Source organism: Dromiciops gliroides, chromosome 3, assembly GCF_019393635.1.
Source record: "Dromiciops gliroides isolate mDroGli1 chromosome 3, mDroGli1.pri, whole genome shotgun sequence".
Classification (NCBI taxonomy): domain Eukaryota; kingdom Metazoa; phylum Chordata; class Mammalia; order Microbiotheria; family Microbiotheriidae; genus Dromiciops; species Dromiciops gliroides.
Genome location: NC_057863.1, coordinates 170884163 through 170909223, shown reverse-complemented (window position 1 = coordinate 170909223; position 25061 = coordinate 170884163). Strand labels below are relative to the sequence as shown.

General features: G+C 36.9%; 1 protein-coding gene and 1 pseudogene across 1 annotated transcript in view; one reads left to right on the top strand and one right to left on the bottom strand.

The window, feature by feature from the left end:
• MYO16 (myosin XVI) overlaps nt 1-15165 on the bottom strand; it is a 746727-nt gene extending 731562 nt beyond the window's left edge. The window contains 1 exon segment of the mRNA XM_043997806.1: nt 14709-15165. Within this exon segment, the coding sequence (XP_043853741.1) occupies nt 14709-14736 (28 nt within the window). The 5' untranslated portion in view covers nt 14737-15165.
• A 3700-nt stretch (nt 15166-18865) lies between these two features.
• LOC122750925 lies at nt 18866-19456 on the top strand (annotated as a pseudogene).
• Nucleotides 19457-25061: the final 5605 nt, after the last annotated feature.

The following is a 25061-nucleotide window of genomic DNA, read 5'->3' as shown; positions in this document are numbered from 1 at the left end:
ATCATCACCATCAGCATTATCATCATGATCTTCATCACCGTCGTCCCCATCATCATTGTTCTTGTTCATTCCTTCAGTCATGTCTGAATCTTTGTGAAGCCATGGATCATACATAGCACACTAGATCCTTCTTTCCTTCACTATCTCTCAAAATCTGTCCAAGTTCATTTTCATTGTTTCTATGATACTATCAATACATGTCATCTTCTGGCATCCACCTTTCCTTTTCCTTTCAAATTTCCCAACAAAAGACTTCCCATTTTTATTAGTTAATATTTATATAGTGCTTTAAGGTTTGCAAAGCAATTTACATATATTATTACATTTGATCTTCACAGTAATATTATATGGTATGGCTATCATCTCCATTTTTTTAAAAAATGAAAAAAAGAGCTTAAGAAATTATTAAAAATAGCAATAGCTAGCATTTCTCTAATGTTTTTCTATATGATCTCACATGTATTCTCGCATCAACTCAATAAGCTAGGTGTTATTATTGTCTCTGTTTACTAATGAAAATATTGGCCCTGAGGAAGATGAAATGATTTACCCAAGTTCACAAAAAATAGGAAACATCTTTGGAACAACAAACTCAGTCAGATTTTCTTAAATCCATGTCCAGTATGTCATAAATGAATATAAAAATAGATATAAATCAACAGATGATGGACAAACAAATAGATAAACAGATAAATGAATAAAAACACTTGAAATATAAGTCACTAATTCACCACTCTGTGAATTTCTTCATGTCCAAGTCCCTGAATTTTCTCTATGTCCTATAACTTCTGCTCAAGAGTGACCATGAGGATCTTGTGACTAATGACTACCTGAAGTAAATCTTTGCATAGTTTTGTGGAAAAGTTTCCTGGAAAAGTCAGGACCATAAATTAGACTCATCACACATTTCAAGAATAAAGGAAGGGAGCTATTCTATAGCAGTCTGAATGGCGGCTGAATAAGTGGAGGACAGAGGTTACCAAATGTCTAACCTTGGCTATAATTCTTTTATATAACATAGGAAGAAAAAGATACCCAGTAGGTTTTGTGAGGGAGCCATGAAAAAACACAAGTGTAAAGCCTTCTGTGAATGTCCTGCTCACTATGTCCTGGTGGTCCTTTCCCTGATCCACCCACAGGAAATATTGCTGCAGAGAAGACAGTGGATCTCAGAGTAGCAGAATTGCTAAAAAATGGAAAAGAGTCCCAGTTACAGTGGACACATGCAGTCTCCCTGTAGTAGTGTTCAAGTGGTCCTCTTCACCGCTAAGACACGCACATTTTGGATAATCCCGTTGATTTTAGAGAACAGAGAAAAAGATACAAGAGCTGGGGAAAGGACAGTATAATATTGGGATTTCAGAAGAGAAAAGATTGGCAGTAAGAAGCACAGTTTCCTCAAGGACATCATAGAGAAATCATCAAGTGGTTTATAAAGAAAGATATAAGCTTCCTGTGGAAGAGATATGGGGAGGAGCATAAATATTAAAGTGATATCTCAATAAACAAGGATTTTACAAGAAATGAAATTTATTCAAAATCTCCTGAGGAAGTTGAAGGTATTACAACACATTTTGTAAATACCCTTGAAATTATGATGGAGTAACTCAAAAACTTGCAGGATGATTCAGAAGGAGAATCAAAGAATTATTATTTTTGTTAAATAAGGACAGCTATAGAGCTCTTGAGGAAGAAATAAGGAAATCTAAAGGGAGACTAGAGAATGTAGAACAAATGACAAAGACATTCTCCATAATGGCATATTCTCAGATTGGGTGATGAGCAGAGCCAAGATGGCAGAGGAAAGACATTAAATGCACAGATCTCCTGACAAAATTACCCCCAAAACAGACATAAAACAACTCATGGAGCAGCAAAACCCACAAAAAGATGGTCTGAGGTTATTTTCTAGCTAAAGACAGCTTAGAGGGAGCTGTGCTGGGCTCTGAGGAGAATCCAACAACACATTAATGCCAACACAGTCCCCAGGCAGGCTGCACCAGAGAAACTTACCCCTGAGCCTTTGAATCAGCTACAGCACTAGTTTCTTCTGGAACTAAGCTTATGGTCAAGTGAGATGGCTGAATGGCTGGCCAGGGTGGGGGGCGGGGAACTGGAGGGATTACAGAGGTGTCTTCAGTACCTAAGGAGGAATTTGCCTATCCCATCCCAGTGGAGAACCAGGAAGAAACCTTGAGCAGGGGAGGCCCAGCTCGGGGAGGGGCACAGGCTGGTCAGAGCTAAGAACCACAGTAAACAAAGTTTTGCTGCCTGGTTAATTAGCAAGTTGTCTTGAGTTTATCTTTGGACCAGAGAACAGGCCAGGCAAGAGAAAAACCTGCCCTCTTTCAAAGTGAAACACCTGGGACCCTCTGAATCTTGGGACAGCATAGCTTGGAAGTAGGGCCCCACTATAAGAGGGAGTTAAAAGTCAAGTAAAAGATGGCAAGATGAGCAAGCAAAGAAAGTTGAGAACTTTAGAAAGTTTCTTTAGCGACAAGGAAGACAGAGATGCACCCTCAGAAGAGGATAGCAACCTCAGGGCCCCTACATCCAAAGCTTCCAAGAAAAATATGAATTGGTCTCAGGACATGGAAGTGCTCAAAAGGGACTTTGAAGAGAAAGTAGGAGAGATAGAAGGAAGATTTAGAGTGGCAGAGGAAAGAATGAAAAGAGAAATGAGAGGGGTGCAAGAGAGTTATGAGAAAAAAGTCAAGAACTTGAAAAGCCAAATGGAAAAGGAGATACAAAGCTCTCAGAAGAAAATAATTCCCTAAGAATTAGGATTGAACAAATGGAAGCTAGTGACTTTATGAGAAATCAAGACACAGTAAAGCAAAAACAAATGAATAAAAAATAGAGGACAGTAGGAAATTTCTCTTTGGAAAAACAGCTGACCTAAAAATTGATCCATGAGAGATAATTTGAAAATCATTGGACTACCTGAATGAAACCCATGACCAAAATAAGAGTTTAGATATCATCTTCCAAGAAATTGTCATTGTGTATTCTAGAAGCAGAAGGTAAAATAGAAATTGAAAGAATCCACCCTTCACCTCCTGAAAGAGATCCCAAAAGGAAAACCCCCAGGAATATTATACACAAAGTCCAGAGCTCCCAGGTCAAGGAGAAAATATTGCAAGTAACTAGAAAAAAGGAATTCAAATATTGTGGAGTGACAATAAGGATAAAACAAGAATTAGTAGCATCTAAATTAAAGGCCCAGAAGGCATGGAATATGATCTTCCAGAGGGCAAAGGAACTGAGACTACAGCCAAAAATCAACTACCCAGCAAAACTGCGTATAATATTTAAGGGGGAAAAATGGGATGTCAATGAAAAAGAGGACTTTCAGGCATTTGTGATAAAGAGAGCAGGATTGAATAGAAAATTTGACTTTCAAATACAAGGCCCTAGAGAAGCATAAAAATGTAAACAGGAAAAAGAAATCATGAGTGATATTAAAAGATTAAACTGTTTACAATTCTACATGGGGGAGCAGCTAGGTGGCGAAGTGGATAAAGCACCAGCCTTGGATTCAGGAGGACTTGAGTTCAAATCCAGCCTCAGACACTTGACATTTATTAGCTGTGTGACCTTGGGCAAGTCACTTAACCCTTATTGCCTGGCAAAACAAACAAACAAACAAATAAAAACAATCCTACATGGGTAGATAATACTTCTAACCCATAAGAACTTTCTCAGTGTTAGGCCAGATGAATGGAATACACTTAGACAGAGGACACAAGTCTGAACTGAATATTAACAGAATATGAAGGGATGATATTTGTAAGGCATTTTTTAATTTATACTTGATTTTGGGCGGGTCAGGCAGGGTGGGGTGGCTTATTCTGGGTCCAGATTTGGGCTCAGGGCCTCCTGGGTTCAGGGCTGGTGCTTTGTCTACTGTGCCACTTAGCTGACCCATGAAGACATCTTTAAAATAAAGTCAATTAGTAAGAGGAATGCACTGGAAGAAACAGAAAGGGAGAGGTGGACTGGGGAAAAGTAACTCACATAAAAGAAACAAGAAAAAGCTTAAGGAGGGAAGGGGAAGAGGGAAAAGGAGTGGGGGAGTGAGTGAACCTTACTATCATCAGAATTAGCTCAAAGAGGGAATAACATACATATTCAAATGGGTATAGTAATATATTTTGCCCTGAGAGAAAGTGGGAGGCAATGAGATAAGGGGGTGCAAAGGGGAAGGAAGTAAGGGCAGATTAGGAGAGGGAGCAGTAAAAAGCAAAACACTTTTGAGGAAGGTGAAGATGTTCTGCATAACTGCACATGCATGACTTATATTGCTTGATTTCATAGGGAGAGTTGAGGAGGGAGGAAAAAGTTTAGAACACAGAATTAGCTCAAAGACATTAATCTCATCAGAGTTGGCTCAAGGAGGGAATAACATAAACACCCAATTGGGAGGAGTAATCTATCTAACCCTGCAGGAAAGCAGGAGAGGAAGAAGATAAGGAGGGAAGGGTGAAAGAAGGGAGGGCAGAGTAGGGAGTAGGGGAGGGGGCAGTCAGAAGCAAAACACTTTTGAGGAGGAATAGGGTGAAAGACGATAGAAAATAGAGTAAATCTCATGGAAAGGGAATAGGATGGAGGGAAATAGTTATGATAGTTGATTATAATGGTAAAATGTATGGTACCTACTTTGCTGGGCTATTGTGAAGGAAATTATTTGTCAAGTTTAAGGTACTATATAAAAGTTATGAAGAACAGGATGCTATCAGAAAACTTGGAAAGACCTACATGAACTGAAGCAGAGTTAAATGTACTGTATACAAAATAATGGCAATAGTGTAAGATGATCTGCTGAAAAGGACATGATTATTTTCAGCAATGCAATGATGCAATATAACTCTGAGGGCCTTATGAAAATTGTAGTCCATCTACAGAGAAAGAACTGATGGTATCTGAAAAGAGATTGAAGCATATTTTTTTTTGATAATTCCTTAATCTGGAGTTTTTTGTCTGTTTTCTCTCACAATCTGGCTAATGTGGAGATGTTTTCCATGACTACTCATGTATAACTTACTCTGAATTGCTTGAATTTTTGTGGGTCGTGGGTGAGAAGGGAGGGAGGAAGAGAAGGTGGAGCACAAAGTTTTTTTTAAAATGATGCCAAAATTTGTTTTTACATGTAATTTGGAAAATAAAATTTTAAAAAGAAAAATAGTATATTCTCTAAAAAAAAGAGGATGACAAAATTGGAAAACAAAAATAAGGCACAAAGAAAATAAAGATACTTTTTTTGAGTTTGAAAGAAAATATGAAAACTAAATGAAATAAGAATACTAAATATGGAGATAGCTCACAAATGAATAATTTAAATATTATAAACCTTGTAGGAAAACAAAATTAATATGAAAGTCTTGATTACATTTTCTAAGAAATAAAAGTGAAAAAAATTTAGATGCTCTGAAAGAAAACAATAGAGTGAACATCAAGTGGATCCAAAGAACACCAAAGAGAAGAAAAAAAAAAAACTCCCAAAGAACACCAACAGAAAATTTTTTCCCAAGTTTATCACATTAAGGAACAATGTAGTCAGATTTCAGATATGCAACAGGAAAGATCAATTGTTCATAGCAAGGGGCAAAAAAACCCATTCAAATTCTAAGGAGAGCCAAGGAGAATAGCATAAAATAACTTCTTGGTTGTAAAAAGTCAAAGGGAGACTTCAAATTAGTATTCTGAAGAGATAGTTTGTCACTACAAAAAGAACATCTTTCAAATCTAAGCATAAAAATCAAAGGAAATAATTGGATATTCAGTAAAAGAAAGAATACAAATCATTCCTTAAAAGATCCCAGATGTGAGGTGGATATTCAATATGGAAATTGATTAAATAGCAAGTAGTTAAGTACTTTCAGATATTACTGAAAAACTAAGAAATGAAATGTTTGTCTTCATATTGGTAGGCCTGGACAAATACATGGATGTGGAGCAGAGTCTTTTTGTCTTTTATTTATTTTTCTTTCATCTTTGAAGAAAATTTCACTGGCACAAAGAAACAAAGAAGTCAACAATATAATTATAAATATTATGAAGATATTAGGTAGGAGAAGTGAATTACTATTTCAAGGGAAAAGCACATTTCTTGATTACTGTCCAAATCATATCTTGTGGGGTAATAGAGAGAAATGTCTTTCATATGAAAGAAAGGAGAAGGCAAGTCAAATAATAATTGGTCATGGCTCAAGAAGGAAAGTTGACTGCTTCTTGGGGGCAGCTAGGTAGTACAGTGGATAAGGCACTGGTGCTGAATTCAGGAGTACCTGAGTTTAAATCTGACTTCAGACACTTAATAGCTGTGTGACCTTGGGCAAGTCACTTAACCCTCATTGCCCTGCAGGGAAAAAAAAGAAGGAAAGTTGATGAGAGATTTTCAATTTTGTTCCACACTTTTAGGCTACTGAGAGATTAAAGATAGAATACTGGAGAAAATGTCACAGAACAAGAAGTTGTGTATCACCTGCGGAAAGGGTTTACTTTTATATCATTAGACTTCACTACAAAAATACAAAGAAGGAAGAAAAGAGCCTGGAAATTAACTCTACTGGTAGCATGGGGACATTTAAGTACATTAGATTCTACAGAGATGTGTTTTAATACTAACTTTCACTAGGTGAAAGGAAATATGTGCCAATCCAGGCACACAGCCCAGAAAAGATGGTATAGAGAGTCACAGATACAAAGAAGGGGTTTCACATCATCAAAGTGGAAAGCAGCAAAGGAAAATACAAACAAAAGAATCAAGTCTGATGGGCCAGGGTTATACAATATTGCCCAGTAGACCATTTGGCTCCATCAAAAACTAGCATTTGTAGAAATAGATCATAGATTATCAGACAAAACAGGATTGTAAAAGGGGTTAAACCACAACAAAACTTTGTGGAAAGGAGCATTATGAATTAATCTCACTGATTTAGAAAAAGAAATGAGGTTTGAAAGACATAGCAAGTTTCATAAATCTTATTTGAGGTAGGATGTAGAAAGATAAAACAAATAAAGATAGTGATAACAATAAAAGTAAGCTCAAGGGGAGGGGAAGCACATAGGCTTATAAGGGAAATACCTCATAGTCAAATGTAGAAATGCAGAGATAGTAAATGCATCCTTCTCAGATCAGGATGCAACAAAATTTACAGGTAATAAAGAGCCATAGAAAGGTAGACTGAAAAGTAATTGGAAACTAAATATTCTCATTGTTGTAATGCTTGGAATGATGCCACCTGCTGGAGACTTACTGTAGGAAAGCTCCAACATGAGGAGAGGGCCTCTGAGGGCAGGACCATGTGGTTTTTCTTGGGTGTCAGGAAGTGAAATTGGCTGGTGGGAGGAAGAAGCGGGAGGCTGGCGTGCTGGCTCCTTCTCTTTTTTGAGGACTCTGGTGGAGAAGGGATATACAAATGTGCTCTCCCTTTAATAGATAGATGAATCTAGGCCTTTCTCCCTCTCTTTACCAAATTCTTATTCTTCTTAATAAATGCTTAAAAGTCTACCTCTTACTAAAGCTTATAATTTATTGGCAACCACTCATTAGATATTTTTAGACAGTATAGCTAGAATTTTAGCCCTTACATTTTAAAGAATGAGTGAGTCCATGAAGGAAACAAGAAAAAAGCTTATGGAGGAGAGTAAAAGAGGGGGAAAGAGTTGGGGAGTGAGTGAACCTTAATATCAGAATTGGCTCAAAGAAGGACTAACTAACATACTCAAGTAGGTATAGTAATATATTTTTGCCCTGAGGGAGGGGGAGGGAGAAAAGGGCAGGGAGGAGAAGGGAAGGAGGAAAGGGCAGATTGGGGGAGAGAGCAGTAAAAAGCAAAACACTTTCAAGGAAGACAAAGATGTTCTGCATTACTGCAACAGTATGACATACTGAATTGCTTGATCTCATAGGGAGGGTTGAGGAGGGAGGAAGAAAAATTTAGAACACAGAATTAGCTCAGAGACCCTGATCACATTGGAGTGGGCTCATGGAGGGAATAGCTTTCATACCCAATTGTGAGGAGCAATCTATTTAACCCTGCAGGAAAGTAGGAGGAGAAGAGGATAAGGAAGGAAGGGTGAAAAAAGGGAGTGCAGAACAAGGGAGAAGATAGTCAGAAGTAAAACACCTCTGAGGAGGAATAGGTAAAAAAGAAGACAGAGTAAATGTCATGGGAAGGTAGTGGGATGGAGAGAAATAGTTATGATAATTGATTATAATAGCAAAAAGTATGGTACCTATTTTACTGGGCTTTTATGAAGAAAACTCTCTATAAAGCTTAAGGTACTATATACAGGTTATGATGAACAGGATACTATCAGAAAAACCTAGAAAGAACTACATGAACTGAAGCAGAGTGAAATGTACTGTATAGAAAATAACAGCAATAGTGGGGGATGATCTGCTGGGAAGCATGTGGTTATTTTCAGCAAGGCAATGATCCAATATAACCCTGAAGGACTTATGAAGATTGCAGCCCATCTGCAGAGAAAGAACTGATAGTATCTGAAAACAGATGGAAACACATTTTAATTTTTTTTTCTTTTCCTCTTTGACAATTCCTTAATCTGAAGTTTTGGGTTTTTTGACTGTTTTCTCTCACAACTAGCTAATGTGGGAATTTTTCCATGACAACTCATGTATAACTTGTTTTGAATACCTTGAGTTCTTGTGGGTGGGGGGTGGAAATGGAGGGAGGAAGAGCAGTTGGAACACAAAGTTTTTTTTAAAAATTGATGTTAAAATTTTGTTTTTACATATATTTTGGAAAATAAAATTCTATTAAAAAAAAAGAATGAGTGGGTCAAATAACAAATCATAGAAAAAATCAATAACTTCATCCAAGAGAATGACAATAATGAGACAACATACCAAAACCTATGGGATGCAGCTAAAGAAGCAGTTAGGGGAAATTTTATATCTCTGAATGCTTAAATGAATAAAAAAGAGAAAGAGGAGATCAATGAATTGGGCATGCAACTAAAAAAAGCTAGAAAAAAATTTAAAATCCCCAATTAAATACTAAATTAGAAATCCTGAAAATCAAAGGAGAAATTAATAAAATTGAAAGCAAGGAAACTATAGAATTAATAAAACTAAGAGCTGGTTTTATGAAAAAACCAATACAATAGATAAACCTTTGGTTAATTTTATTTTAAAAAAAAAGAAGAAAACCAAATTACCAGTATCAAAAATGAAAGGGGTTGGAGGGGCATTTAGGTGGCACAGTAGATAAAGCACCGGCCTTGGATTCAGGAGGACATGAGTTCAAATCCAGCCTCAGACACTTGACACTTACTAGCTGTGTGGCCCTGGGCAAGCCACTTAACCCTCATTGCCTCACCAAAAAAAAAAAAAAAAATTAAAAAGGGCGGCTAGGTGGCACAGTGGATAAAGCACTGGCCCTGGATTCAGGAGTACCTGAGATCAAATCCGGCCTTAGACACTTGACACTTACTAGCTGTGTGACCCTGAGCAAGTCACTTAACCCCCATTGCCCCGCAAAAAAAAAAAAAAAAAAAAAAAAAAAGGGGGTTGGGGACAGCTGGGTGGCTCAGTGGATAAAGCACTGGCCCTGGAGTCAGGAGTACCTGATTACACTTGACACTTACTAGCTGTGTGACGCTGAGCAAGTCACAACCCTCATTGCCCTACAAAAAAATGAAAAGAAATGAAAAGAAAAAGAAAAAGAAGGGGGTGAATTCAGCACTAAAGAAGTGGAAACTAAAGCAATAATTAGGAATTATTTTGACCAACTGTATGTCCATAATTTTGATGATCTAAATGAAATGGACAAATATTTACAAAAATACAAACTGCCCGGGTTAACTGAAGAGGAAATAAAATCTTTAAGTAAGCCCATATTAGAAAAAGAAATTGAGGGGCAGCTAGATGGCGCAGTGGATAGAGCACTGGCCCTGGAGTCAGGAGTACCTGAGTTCAAATCCGGCCACAGACACTTAACACTTACTAGCTGTGTGACGCTGGGCAAGTCACTTAACCCCAATTGCCTCACTTAAAAAAAAAAAAATGAAAAAAAAAAAGGAATTGAACAAGCCACTAATGAACTCCCTAAGAAAACATTCTCCAGGACCGGATGGGTTTACAAGTGAATTCTACCAAACATTTAAAGAACAATTAATTCCAATACTATACAAATTATTTGGAATAATAGGTGAAGAAGGAATTCTACCAAATGCCTTTTATGACACAAATATGGTGCTGATACCAAAGCCAGGCAGAGCCAAAACAGAGAAAGAAAATTATACACCAATTTTCCTAGTAAATATTGATGCAAAAATATTAAATAACATATTGGCAAGGAGATTACAGCAAGTGATCACCAGGATAATATACTATGACCAGGTAGAATTTATACCAGGAATGCAGGGCTGGTTCAACATTAAGAAAACTATCAACATAATCAACCACATCAATAACAAAACTAACCAAAATCATAAGATTATCTCAATAGATGCAGAGAAAGCTTTTGACAAAATACAGCAGCTATTCCTAATAAAAACACTTAACCCCAATTGCCTCACTAAAAAAAAAAAAAAAGAAAGAAGAGAAGAAAAAGGAATTAAAGGAATTAGAAGAGGCAAGGAGGAAACAAAACTATCTTTGCAGATGATATGATGGTATACTTAGAGAATCCTAGAGAATCAACTAAAAAACTACTTGAAACAATTAACTTTAGCATAGTTGAAGAAAATAAAATAATTCCACATAAATCATCCACATTTCTATAGATGACCAACAAAGTCCAGCAGCAAGAGATAGAAAGAGAAATTCCATCTAAAATAACTGTAAAAAAACATAAAATACTTGGGAGTCTACTTGCCAAGAGGAACCCAGGAACTCTATGAACACAATTCTAAAATAATTTTCACACAATTAAAATCAGATCTAAATAATTGGAAAAATATGAATTGCTCATGGATAGGCTAAGCTAATATAATAAAAATGTCAATTCTACCTAAATTAATTTACTTATTCAGTGCCATACCAATAAGACTACCTAAAAAGTATTTAATTGATCTAGAAAAAATAATAACAAAATTCTTCTGGAAGAACAACTGGCCAAGAACATCAAGGGAACTAATGAAAAAAAAATGCACAGGAAGGTGGGCTAGCTGTACCAAATCTGAAGCTCTGCTATAAAGTGGCAGTCATCAAAACTATCTGGTACTGGCTAAGAAATAGAGTGGAGGATCAATGGAATAGGTTAGTTACAGGAGACACAGTAGTAAATGACTTTAGTTTTCAGTTAGTTTTAGTTAGTTTTTAGTTTTACTGTTTGATCAACCCAAAGACTCCAGCTTCTGGGAAAACTGAAAGATAGTATGGCAGAAACCAGGCATAGGTCAACATCTTACACAATATACTAAAATAAGGTCAAAATGGTTACATGATTTAGACATAAAAGGTGATGATGCCATAGGTAAATTAGGAGAATAAGGAATAGTTTACTTCTCAGATTTATAGAAAGGAGAACAGGCTATGACCAAACAAGAGATAGAAAATATTATGAAATCCAAAATGGATGACTTTGATGACATTAAATTAAAAAGGTTTTGTACAAATGGAAGCAATGAAACCAAAATTAGAAGGAAGGCAGAAAGCTAGGAAACAATTTTCATAGACAGTACTTCTGACAATGGCCTCATTTCTAAAATAAATTGGGAACTAAACCAAATTTATAAGAATCCAAGTCATTCCCCAATTGAGAAATGGTCAAAGGATATGAACAGGCAGTTTTCTGATGAAGAAATCAAAGCTATCTATTGCCATATGAAAAAATGCTCTAAATCACTATTGATTAGAAAAATGCAAATTAAAACAGCTCTGGGGTAGCACCTGACAACTATCAGATTGGCTAATGTGACAAAAAAGGAAAATAATATATGTTGTAGAAGCTGTGGAAAAATTGGAACACTAATGCATTGTTGGTGGAGCTGTGAACTGATCCAACCATTCTGGAGTTCAATTTAGAACGATGCCCAAAGAGCTATGAAGCTGTTCATACCCTTTGACCCAGCAATACCACTATTAGGTCTTTTTCCCAATGAGCTGATAAAAAAGGGAAAAGGACCCCACGTAAAAAAATATTTATCGCTGCTCTTTTTTTGGTGGCAAGGAATTAGAAATTGAAGGGATGCCCATCAACTGGGGAATCGCTGAACAAGTTGTGCTATATGAATGTAATGGAATTCTATTGTGTTGTGAGAAATGATGAGCAGGAGAATATATCATGTATATTTGTAGAATAATAAATGACATTCATATAGTGCATTCTGTATACTATCTCATTGGATCTCATGATACAACCTTATGAAATATAGAGTGCCATTATTATTAATTCTATTTTCCCCCAAAGGAAGAAACTGAGGATTACTGAAGTGACTTTCCCACGATCACACATATTTAATGTGTCAGTTCCATATTTCAAACCCATGGCTTCTTGAGCTTTCTTCATACTTTGCCATATAGTTTATCCATTGCTCAACATACTAGTTTTAAAAATTCTTTCAGATTAAGTTCAACTCTTCTTTGAATGTTCCAGTCCGTTGTGATCTCTCTCTCTGCTGAAATCTTAGAGAACTTATCTGTGGTGCATAATTTGGTATCTGACAGTATAATTCCTAAAATTATGTAGTTGCCTTTCTGCATTAGTCTTGTCTTTCTGGATATAGTGTATTAAACATTTCATGAAGGCAGAACACATGTCTCATGCTTCTCTTATGTCCCTCATAGCACCTAGAAAAATATTGGAAACTGTAGGCTCTCAAAAAATACTTACCAACTAATTTGGAGTATTGTTCTAATGATCTATAGCCACCTATTCAAAATTTCATTAAATTTAACTTCCACATTTTATCCTAGAAACTTCCAGAAATGTACACATACACACACACACACACACACACACACACACACACACACAGACACACATTGCTGCTGTTTACTCAGCATAACTGTCCTTTTCATTTTCTGAGCTTCTACACTCAACTGCAAAACAGTTCAGGAAACAAATTATCCACTTTGGTGAAAAGCACTTCAGTGTTATATTTGGGTACCAAACTGCTTGCTGAAAAATCCCAATATAGCATCATTTAATCCCCCAGTGTTCATATTGAATCTCTCTGTTCTTGTTCTCTAGCAGGAAGAATGCTCAATCTGCTTAGCTAGTACCCTCATGAGATGGGGAGGGGGATGGGTGGACACTGGGCTGCGGAAGGTTGCAGCTAGAAGATTTGACTTTGCAAACTCACAGGTAGGAAAGAAATATAGTTCTGAGAGTCGACTAGCACCTTTACAACAATGAAAACACCAGAAGCAATATTCTCTTCATCAGAAAAATCATCCTAAATTGGAAAGGGAGAAAACTACTCAATGATAATCTCAAGTTTTTCATAGTGAAAATCTCAAGCTTTTTCATTGTATCTTTCCAGTCAAGGTTCCAATTTTAAGCCATTAAGAACTCATGTCCAAATTGACAGATGAGTCTACTAGTGGGTTTTATTAGAGTTGAAATTTGTAGTGCATTTATCAGAGCTGTAAATGTAAAATGTCAAAGGCTCTCTATTCACATGGCTATGCCCACTAGTCAGCTCATTAGCATTAATAGAGGTTATAGTGCATACCTGAATGTGCCACACAGACAGGAGGAAGCTGAATATTTTCCTTTTAGGCATTAGTGATATATGTTCAATTGTATTCACTCCACAGTTAAAGATTCACCTGTAATATCCTTTACTTACTAATATGTTGAGTTTTTTTAATAGTCATTATATTAGCTCTTAAATCACTTTATGCTCATGGTAACCAAAAGAAAAACACTTTCAACAATTTATGAATAGCCACTGGAAGACTGTAACATAAATATGATAGAAGTTTTTAGAAATATGATACAAGAAAAATGCATTTGTATGGCAAACTATTTCCTGTTATTTTGAGGGTGCAAAACCCATGAAAATACTGTCCTAATGTCTTCCACTTTGCTATTATTTTTGCTGTTTTAAGATGCAGCAATTTTGTTGTTTTAAACACAATGTAAAATCTGACAATTTCATAGACTGTCTTGTGAACAGCATATAGAAAAAGCTTGTGAAAATCTGTTCCTTCCCCTCCCCCCTGCCCCACCATCATGAATCAACCTGCAGAATTTGGCACAGACACCACTTTGAGGTTTAATTCTTTTTTATACTTCAAGAGGAAAGGTGCAAGGGTAAAAGTTGAAAGTCAAAGAGAAGAAAGAAGATCAAACTTGCAAGTCTAGATAGTCTAGTACTCTGAAGTATCACCCCCAAACTGTCAGGCAATCAAACTTGAAAAGCATACAATACTAAGATGACCTTCACATTGATTAATGAATCCTGCTCTCTATCTTGTCTGCTAGTATTTGTTACTCAGAACCATCCTGGTATAATCTTTTCCCACAGAAATAATTCTTTTTTTCTTCTTTTGGCCTGCATGAAAAGTTTTAGAGTAAACCCAGTATTTAAATCACTTTAAAATCAATCTGGAGCTTGGGAGAAAGACTAGAGAATGCATATGACTCTATACCTGTATTTCAAGTAACAAATTCTTTTCACTCATTGGGATTTTTCATTCCATGGCACCTTACTCAATTTTGTTATTTGCATAAAATCAAATGAAAAATGGAAGGAGGCTATAGAAGAAAAATAACAAGGTTACTTACAGCACTTGATAAAATGATAGTGAGACATGTTTCCATTTCAGACAGAAATCTTGCTACATGTTCCAGCATTCTCTTCTGCTACAATAGTCGTCCTCACAAACTGCATAATTTAGCGCACTTCCTCAGGTAACCAGTTTACCTCAGGATGCATTATTGAATGGAGCTCCTATTCCATGATCTTGCAAAAAATGTGAGGGAAAAAAAGCTTCAAACTCATTCTCATGCAGCAGCTGGAGTTAGATAAACCTTTCTATGTGCCTTGAACCATGGCTGCTGCACGTGCTATTGTAGCATCGATGATTGACACAGCTCCTAATCCCACATCCCCAGGAATAGTAAGATTTAATTGGTGTGCACTCGCAGCCACATTGTTCGAGCGCTGAGGTGTGCTGCTGCACTGCGGCGCCCACCGTCCTGCCGGTTAATGGCTTTTCAATAGCTTCCAAATGGCAGCAAACTAAGCTTGATGAGTGGGTTGAAGCGAAGTCACAAGAAGAAGCGATCTTAAAGCCTGTTTGTGCAGATTGTCTGTGAGCCAAATGTGACCGGATTCTTCGCTGGTGGTAAAAGCTGGGTATTTTTAGATGCCACCAGTTGCTGTGTGAATAGGAGACTGATAGCAGGCGCTCAAAATAACTACCTTTTAGCATCAGAGATCATTTCATTTGTCTGGTGTAATGAAGGAATTAAGCAATAGCTCACAGTCATCTCCACACTCCCAGTCCCCATGCAGAATCAAAAATGAAAAAAAAAAGATATACATATAGCATATAGTTTGCATTTTCTAAATAATTATTGATTTACTGTCTGTCTAGAAATAAAATGCATGTAAGCACATATCTGTGTGAAGTCTTTCTAACAGGACTGGAATTCAGAAGGCAAGAACTGTAAGATTTACATAAATTCAATTTCAAATTAAAAATAATGTGCAGGCATAGTGTAAAAGCTATATTAGCTACAAAAATGTGGTGCAGAATCTATTTGATTTACATATGTAAATTGGAATCCAGTAAATTCATTTTCTTTCTGCTGTTCATAGAAAACAAGTTGCTATGTTCCAAAAATCATGCTTTGGATTTTAAGGGCATTAGAAAGGCAAACCTGCAGTGGATGTTAAGCAGTGACACCACCACTGTAGAAACTCAGCTCCTGCATTCCCTTACTAAGCAAAAGGAAAGGAGGGATTTGCTGCAGATTCCACAGCAAAACTCAGAAGGGAATGAACTCCTAATGAAGAGTTCTGTAATCACACAACACGTTTATACAACCTGGACTTATTAAAACAGAACTGAAGGACAAAAGTACTGCCTTTCATTTGATTAGAGGATGGATCTCTTAGCTACTGACCTGAATAAGCAACCTTACCAAGTGGATGTGCTGATTAGTCACATGGCAAGTGACTGACTGAAACAGTATCTTTAGGTTATCTGCTGCTATCTTTCACACGTTTTTAGTCTTCTTCCACCATGCATTTTCCCCCAGACAGAAAAAAAATAAATCTTTGTTACTGAGTCATTTTCTGTCTTGCCCCATTAGGGGTTTACTTGGCAAAGATACTGGAGTGCTAGGGGCAGCTAGGTAGCACAGCTGGCCCTGGATTTAGGAGGACCTGAGTTCAAATCCAGCCTCAGACACTTAACACTTACTAGCTGTGTGACCCTGGGCAAGTCACAACCCCAATTGACTCACCAAAAAAAAAAAAAAGATACTGGAGTGCTTTTCCATTTTCTTCTCCAACTCCTTTTTCAGATGAGGAAACTGAAGCAAACAAGGTTAAGTAACTTGTTTAGAGTCACACACCTAATAAGTGTCTGAGGTAAGATTTGCACTCATGAAGAGGAGTCTTCCTGACTCCAGCCTCTGCACTCTATCCACTGAGCCACCTTGCTGCCTGTCCCCAAATCTAGTCAATATTAATAATTACTCATTTATAAATCAAACATTTATTGATGACCAACTATGTCTGAGGCACTATGTTGGATATTGTTAAGGATACAAAGTTAAATAAGATTATTTAAAGAGCCTCATAATTGTTCTCCCCGGATTATGTCTCATACATACAACCCATCAATCCACACAGGTGCCAAAGTGATTTTCCTAAAACACCCAGTCTGACCAAATCATTCTATCAGCAACAATAGCTCCCTATTACCTCTAGGAACAAACATTAATTCTCTTTGACATTTAAAGCTCTTCACAACCTGACTTCAACATACTTCCCAGTCTTGTTATACGTTCCTTCCTTTCACACACTCCAGTGAAGACAAAGTGGCTTCCTTACTATACCTCCTATACAGAATCTTGTTCCCATCTACATTCTTTTGCAATCATAGTCTCCCACATCTGGAATTCACGTATTCACTGCTGTCTCTAAGAATCCCTAGAATCCAACAAAAGTCCGTTCAAATGCAGTTTTCTAAATTATCATTCCTAATTTGAATTCCTAGGGAGCAAGGGGGTACTTTCCATAGCACCACACAGCACCAATTGTGTAAAGCAAGTGTCAAATATTTGGCCCACAGGCTGAAATGTGGCCCAGACCAGATTAAGATGTAATAGGGAAATATTTAACCAAAAAAAGAAATATAAGAAAAGATAATGCTAAAATATGGTTTTCTAAATTAATACGTGGTCTTTAGGTATCCTTACATATGGTTTTATGGCCCCTGTTTGTACTTGTTTGAAAGCATTGATATAACCCATACCAGATCTGAATTTACAAACTCTGATTTGAGTTCCAATTTTGTCATTTATAACCTCCGTGACCATGAGCTAGTCACTTCACATATTTGTCCATAATATACTTTTTCTATGCATCAGAAATTATAATTGTAATGCCTTCCTCACAGAGTTGTGAGGATGAAATAAAACAAATAGATAAAACAGTTGCAGGATATCCTGGATAAAGGGCTGGCCCTAGAATCATAAGGGCATAACTTCAAGTCCTATCTCTGATATGGTATTAGCTGTGTAACAATGCAAATGTCAGTTAGCCCCTCAATGTTTCCATTAATTCTCTAAGACAAAAAGTGACAGGGGGCAGCTAGGTGGTGCAGTGGATAAAGCACAGGCCCTGGATTCAGGAGGACCTGAGTTCAAATTTGGCCTCAGACACTTGACACTTACTAACTGTGTGACTCTGGGCAAGTCACTTAACCCCAATTGCCTCACAAAAAAGTGACAGGTCAGTTATCATTCAATATTTGTGGAGGGAGTTTACACAGCTTGTGTCATCTTCATAAGCAAAATCACAGAAAAAGAGAAAAAATAAAAATCAATACTCTAAAACACAATGTAAATGAAGGGAGCTATTATTACTTATCAGTACTGCTAAACTAGGGGCACCTGACATACATAATGTCTTGTTCACTTCTTATCTCTTCCACATTGCCAAGCCAAGTTCTTTGTTTATGTTTGATGCTTATTAAATGTCTAAATATCTAAACATCTGGGGCCATCTCCAGTCATCTTGATATATGTCCTGCCACTGGATGCAGTTGGCTCTGGAGGAGAGAGTGAGGTTGATGACCTTGCACAACCCTCCCTCAGTTAAATGCAATTCAGTGCAAGTCATGGCATTACCCTGATGCCATGGTCCTCTTTGAAAATTAATGACAAACAACAACAATGTTTATGGAGTTACTTTTCAATGAATGGAGTAGCCAGGTAGCACAATGGATAAAGTAGTGGGCTTGGAATCAGGAAGACTCAACTTCATGAGTTCAAATCTGGCCTCAGACACTAGCTGTGTGACCCTGGGCAAGTCACTTAACCCTGTTTGCCTCAATTTCTCATTTGTAAAATGAGTTGGAGAGGGAAATGACAAACTATTCTAGTATCTTTTCCAAGAAAACCCCAAATGGGGTAATGGAGAGTTGGCCATGACTGAAACAAATGAACAACAACTACAACAAAAATTGAGTGGATGAATCAGTGATCATTGTCCTACACATAATTTATAATCAATGTTTGATGATACCTATTATTTCCTATGAATAGATAGCTTTTTTCTTTGTAAGGACAATTTAAGACTATGCAAATGATAACACAGGTGATTCTCTGAAGTACCTCTATGTTTCCATCACGCCTGGTTAACTGGAGAATTGAAAAAGATTCTTTTGCTCTCTCCTTTCTTTTTCTGCCCTGTGGCTGCAGCCATGAGTATGTTCAGGCTTCAGAAGAGGCTTTCAACTAGTGTCCTTCAATGTGGAAAAAAGAAGGTATGGCTTGACCCCAATGAGACCAATGAAATTGCCAACACTAATTCCCATCAGCAGATCTGGAAGCTGATTAAAGATGGGCTGATCATGTGAAAGCCTGTTACTGTGCACTCCCATGACAGATGCCAGAAAAATACTATGGCTTGACAGAAGGGCAGGCACATGGGCATTAGTAAAAGAAAGGGCACTGCCAATGCTCATATGCCTGAGAAGGTGACTTGGATGAGGTAAATGAAGATTCTATGGCGTCTGCTCTGAATATATCATGAATCCAAAAAGATTGAACACCATATATACCACAGCCTGTACTTGAAGGTGAAGTGCAATATGTTCAAGAATAAGCAGTTCCTCATGGAGCACATTCATAAACTGAAGGCAGACAAGGCCCGGAAGAAGCTCCTGGCTGACCACGCTGAAGCTCTCTGGTCCAAGACTAAGGAAGCACAAAAGTGTTGGGAAGCACATCTACAGGCCAAGAAAGAGGAGATCATCAACACTTTGTCTAAGTAGGAGGAGACCAAGAAATGATTCTCCCCATCTCCTCTGTACATAGTACCCTTCTATCTGTCTCGTGCAGTAAAACTTGACAGACTGTTAAAAAAAAAAGATTATTTGGACAATGAAGCTGTATGGGATAACAATACCTAATCCATAAAGAGTATTCTTACCAGGAGAAGGGTACAATATGCAGGGGGGTTGGGGCAGCTAGGTGGCACAGTGGATAAAGCACCAGCCCTGGAGTCAGGAGGACCTGAGTTCAAATTCTACCTCAGATACTTGACACTTACTAGTTGTGTGACCCTGGGCAAGTCACTTACCTCCAATTTCCTCACCCCCCAAAAAAAGAGATGCAGGGGGGGTGGGTTAAGTGAAATTTTGAGAAATGGATCTGTAGCAACAGAAAATAAAAGCAAAAGAGGAAAGAGGAGCTTAGTTGGTAGACCTCCAGGAGCCAAGGAAGTAGACAATAATTCCAGAGAAATGGATAACTGAAACCAGGAGACAAAACAACCAGAGATTGTGTGATAAGCCATATAAGCCACATTATGAAATGGAAGTTCTTCCTCCATTACTTCCTCTAATAGAGTGTAGGTCAGATGGAACAGGAAATGTTGAATGTTTGACTCACTATTTTCAACTCTTAATTGGTAAAATTGCAGAATTGGATTGATTTGCTAGTGGACTAAGGTTCTTGGGAGATATGAGAGGGAGGAGGCCATTTGCTGTAGGCACCAAGAATATTACCAATTAATTAAATGTTTGATTCCTTTCTTCATTGTTATTTTGTTTTCACTAAGTATCTTTTTCCCCATAATTTCATATGTTTCACTCTCCTTTGTAGCAGGATTACAACACTGTGGTAAATAAGTCAAAGAGAGAGTTGTGAGAAGCTCCTCTGTCCTTCCCCATCTTCTACTTATGAACTTTCTCTCAACCAAATGAAAGCTAAGAAAGATTCTGGCTAAGATCTACTTAAGACTGGCCAGGGATACTTTTAGTCTGTAAAATGTTTCTAATTTGATATCAATGCACAGAAAATACATGTTTCACTACCTTCCTCACCTTTGCCACAAAACAGATCAGTTTCTAGTGGCTATCTAATCTCGGTTACCCATTTATGAAATGAGAACAATTGTGATTTAGGAATGAATACAATTTCTTAGCAAATTCCATTCTCCTGAGAAGCTGTACCCTGTGCCCTGGCATCACAGGAATTTGTTTGGCTTTCTAAACAGAGATAATCCTACACTGTCAACATCTGTGATTTAATACTTGACGTATAGTCTATGATCTGGATGAATAGATGATGAAGGAAGAAACAACCATTTTAAAATGATATTGGGTGGCATGAGAAAGTAAAGTGATCATCCCCCCATTTCCCAAAATACTTTACTTAATTTCAATATCAAATGACTCAAATCTATGACTTTCTAGTGAATATCTAGTGAACTCTTTACCTGGTTAGAAAACTAACTAATTTGATACAAATATTGTATTAGATCACACAATCTTTGCAATAATCTATTGTTCTTATGCTTTTGGCCTGAATGTGTTAAAGACAAAACTATTTCAGGAGCAACTTGAGTAATCAAGACACCACATTTTCTGCTTTATGATCCAGGCAGATGCTCACTGTTCACACTACTTCCATTTACACTTTACTTTCTTTTTTTCTTTCTTTTAGAGTAAGCATCATAATGAACCATTTAAAAATATAAAGTAAATTGTTTTGCTAGAAACAAAAGGACAATGAAAAACTATTCTGCTAAAGGTAAAAGTCATTTTATAAATGCCATTTTATCACTGTGAAACTATTTAGGAAACACTTTTGATTTCATAACATCCCTCAAACAGATATTTAGTAATGAAAATTTTGATCTAAGCCTCCATGTTATTAAAGAGATGTGAAGAAAAAAAAGCACAACTAGACTGGGGAGCAGAGAGGAACTTTAAGGGTTTCATCTTTTTTTTTTCTTTTCTTCTTTTTGGTGAGGCAATTGGGGTTAATGACTTGTCCAGGGTCACACAGCTAGTAAGTGTCAAGTGTCTGAGGCCAGATTTGAACTCAGGTCCTCCTGAATCCAGGGCTGGTGCTTTATCCACTGTGCCACATAACTGCCCCATCTATTCTTGATTTAGGAAAATATCCAGTATTTAAGCTAGTTTCATATTACCTTTAGTGCTGGAGTATGACTATCAGAACACTTAATATTTTGGGGTATTCACAATGTAGTCTGTGGGAGAGTTGAGAAATGAATGTCCAGGTAAAGCTATAGGGAATTGCAGCTCCCTCACAGTTGCTATGTATTTCTTCCCTAGCCAGCCAGTAACACACAAAACATATTTATGTTCCCCTGAGGTTAACATATTTTCCAAGGGGGTGGCTAGGTGGTGCAGTGGATAAAGCACCGGCCCTGGATTCAGGAGTACCTGAGTTCAAATCCAGCCTCAGACACTTGACACTTACCAGCTGTGTGACCCTGGGCAAGTCACTTAACCCCCATTGCCCCACAAAAAACAAACAAATAAAAACATATTTTCCACATATGAGCCACCTTCTTTTCTAAATTCAGAACTGAGGGGATATAAGTGATGAAGTCATGTCCTTCAAACAGTACCTAGAAGCTGATTTACTGGAATTCCATTACTGAGTTTTATCTCTTATCACTGTGAAAAATTTCATCTCCATGGCATACTTTTCTAAACTTTATAGCTCTTACTAAGAAGTAGATACATTTGTAGTCACATACAGAAATGATTATTATCCATGATTCTTAAACCTCTTTCTATACAAAGTAAACCAGAGGTACAATATTCATGATATTTCCCCAGGTTATGCAGTGATGTTTCATGGTTTATGACTAAATTGCTCACCATCTTGAATAATCCTGAGTCCAACTGCTTCAAAAGCCCAACAATGTAACTGTAAAATTCCCTTATTATTATTATTATTATGTGACTATAACATCAAACATTATATTCTTAAAATAATCAAAATTTCAAGTGACCTGAAGGGCAATAGAAAGTTGTATAGTGGGTATAAATAGTCTCTGACATATTGTCAAAAATGGTTTATATGCAAAAAGTGGCATAAACAAAAGAGTCAAAGACTATATAATTGGAAAAGGGATAATTAGTCAAAAAGTGATAGTGAGACTTAAAAGTAAACAGGCCAGAAAATCATCACATGGAAAGATATAGCGGGGCCCCTCTCAGTGAATTATCTATTGATACATTAAGATATCCAAATATTTAATCATTGAATAGAAAGTATATTTCTAGAATTTGTGGGAATCTCCAATTAAGGTAGATAAGTTCACCTGGAAAATTAAGCTTTGCATACAAAATGAACTTAAATATTTAGATGTGCTGTGAAAAATAAATGTACAGGAGGTGCCAAGATGGTGAATAAAGGCAGCAATCTGACCAAAATTTCCGAATATTCCCCTTGAAACAACTTTAAAATAATGCCTCAAATAAAATTCTGTAGCAGGAGATCCAGAAAAACCTAAGAGTAAGACATTTGTCCAGTCTAAAACAACTTAGGATGTTAGCTAGAGAGGTCTATTACACCAGGATAGGGCCCTGGCCTGGGGCACATTGGGCAGAATCAACATCCATGGGCCTTGGAGGGAGAATGACATCTTTGGAAGATCTCAGCTGAGAAACTATAAGTGGGTCAGATAACTAATAAGAAAGAGATTACAGTGGATACAGGGACTGCCACTATTGGGCAACTCTATGCCCATGCATTTCTCGGTCACAATTTCAAGGCAGAGCGCACTTATGGTCAGTAACAAGACAGCAAGGGCTCTTGGCCTATTTCCAAGGCAGGGAAGAAGAATAAGGCTTGTGACTACAGGTTAGCAAAAACCTGGCCACACTCCCAGGGCCCAGAGGAGTTCTAGCACTTGCAGCTGCAAGGGAGCAGGGGAATTTCCTGAATAAAGACCAGAGCATAGACCAAGAAAGACCCAGGATCCAGGACTTCTCCCTGGATCATACCACCTTAGAAGTACTGAAAGCTTTCAGACCCCCGCCCCCGCCCCGCCCCAAACTAACTCTTAAAACAGAAGCTCCCAAAAGTCTAAATCTTGAAATGGTGCAGAACCCAACTTTAATATGAAGTTCCAAGTCAAAAAATTTATTGGAAAAACAAGCAAACAACAACAAAATAACTTGACAATCAAAGGCTGTTATGGTGGTAGGAAGACCAAGACACAAACTCGGAAGAAAACAACAATATGAAAATAGACATAAGCAAAGCCTCAAATAAAAATTCCAATTGAATATACTCAAAACAAGAATTCCTGAGTTAAAGAAAGAGATAACCAAGGTAGAGGAAAAAAAAATGAGTCAAGAAATGATAAAGATGCAAGGAAATTATTAAAAGAGAATGAATAGATTGGTTTAAAAAAGCACAAAAATGAATAAAATAGTACCTTAAAATAGAATTGGCCAAAGGTAAAAGAGGCACAAAAAATCACTAAGTAAAAGAACTTCTTAAAATTATAATTATGCAACTGGAAGGTAATAATTGCACAAGACATCAAAGAATAAAACAAAGTCAAAAGAATGGAAAAATAAAAGAAAATATTAACTATCTCCTTTGAAAAACAACTCAACTGGAATACAGCTTGAGGAGAGATTATTTAAGAGTTATTAGACTATCTGAAATGATGATCAAAAAGGAGACTTGAAATCATATTTAAAGACATTTTAATGGAAAACTGCCATGCTATCTTAGATCCAGAAGATAAAAAAGAAATTGAGAGAATCCAACAATCATTTCCTAAAAGAAATGCCAAAATGAAGACTCTCGGGAATTTCATAGCCAAATTTCAGAGCTCCCAGGTCAAGGAGAACATACTATAAAAAGCTACAAAGGAGTTATTCAGATATTGTGGAGACACAGTCAGGATCACACAAGATTTAGCAGCTTCCATGTTAGAGGAGTAGAAAAATTGGAATATTATAGTCAGGAAGGCAAAGGAAGTAGGATTACAACCAAGTCTAACCTAATAAACAAAACTGAGTATATCCCTAACAGGGGAAAATGTTGATATTTAATGAAACAGAAGACTTTCAGTCCTTCCTAATAAAGACATCAGAGCTGAAAAAACCCAAAACAAAACAAAAAAATGACATTTAAACACAAGACTCAAGAGAAGAATAAAAAGATAAACATGAAAAGGAAATAACAAGGGACTCTAAGATTAAACTCTTTATGTTCATATATGGGGAGATGATATATGTAATGACTAACAACTTTATCATTATTAGAGTATGTAGAAAATGTCTGCATAGACAGAGGGCATGGACATGAATCAATTATGTTGGGATGATTTTTTTAAAAATGTAAAATGTAAAATATAAAATGTAAAATGTAAAAAATGTAAAAAACATTTTTATTTATAATTTTGGGTTCCAAATTTTATCCCTCCTTTCCTCCCTCCCTTCTTTCCTCCCTGAGACATCAAGCAATCAGATATGGGATATACATGTATGATTATGTAAAACATTATCATATTCATCATTTTGTATAAGAAAACCTGATTAAAAGAAAAAAAATGAGTGAACGTCAAAACTAGCATGCTTCAGTCTGTTCCATCAATATAAATTCTTTGTTTGG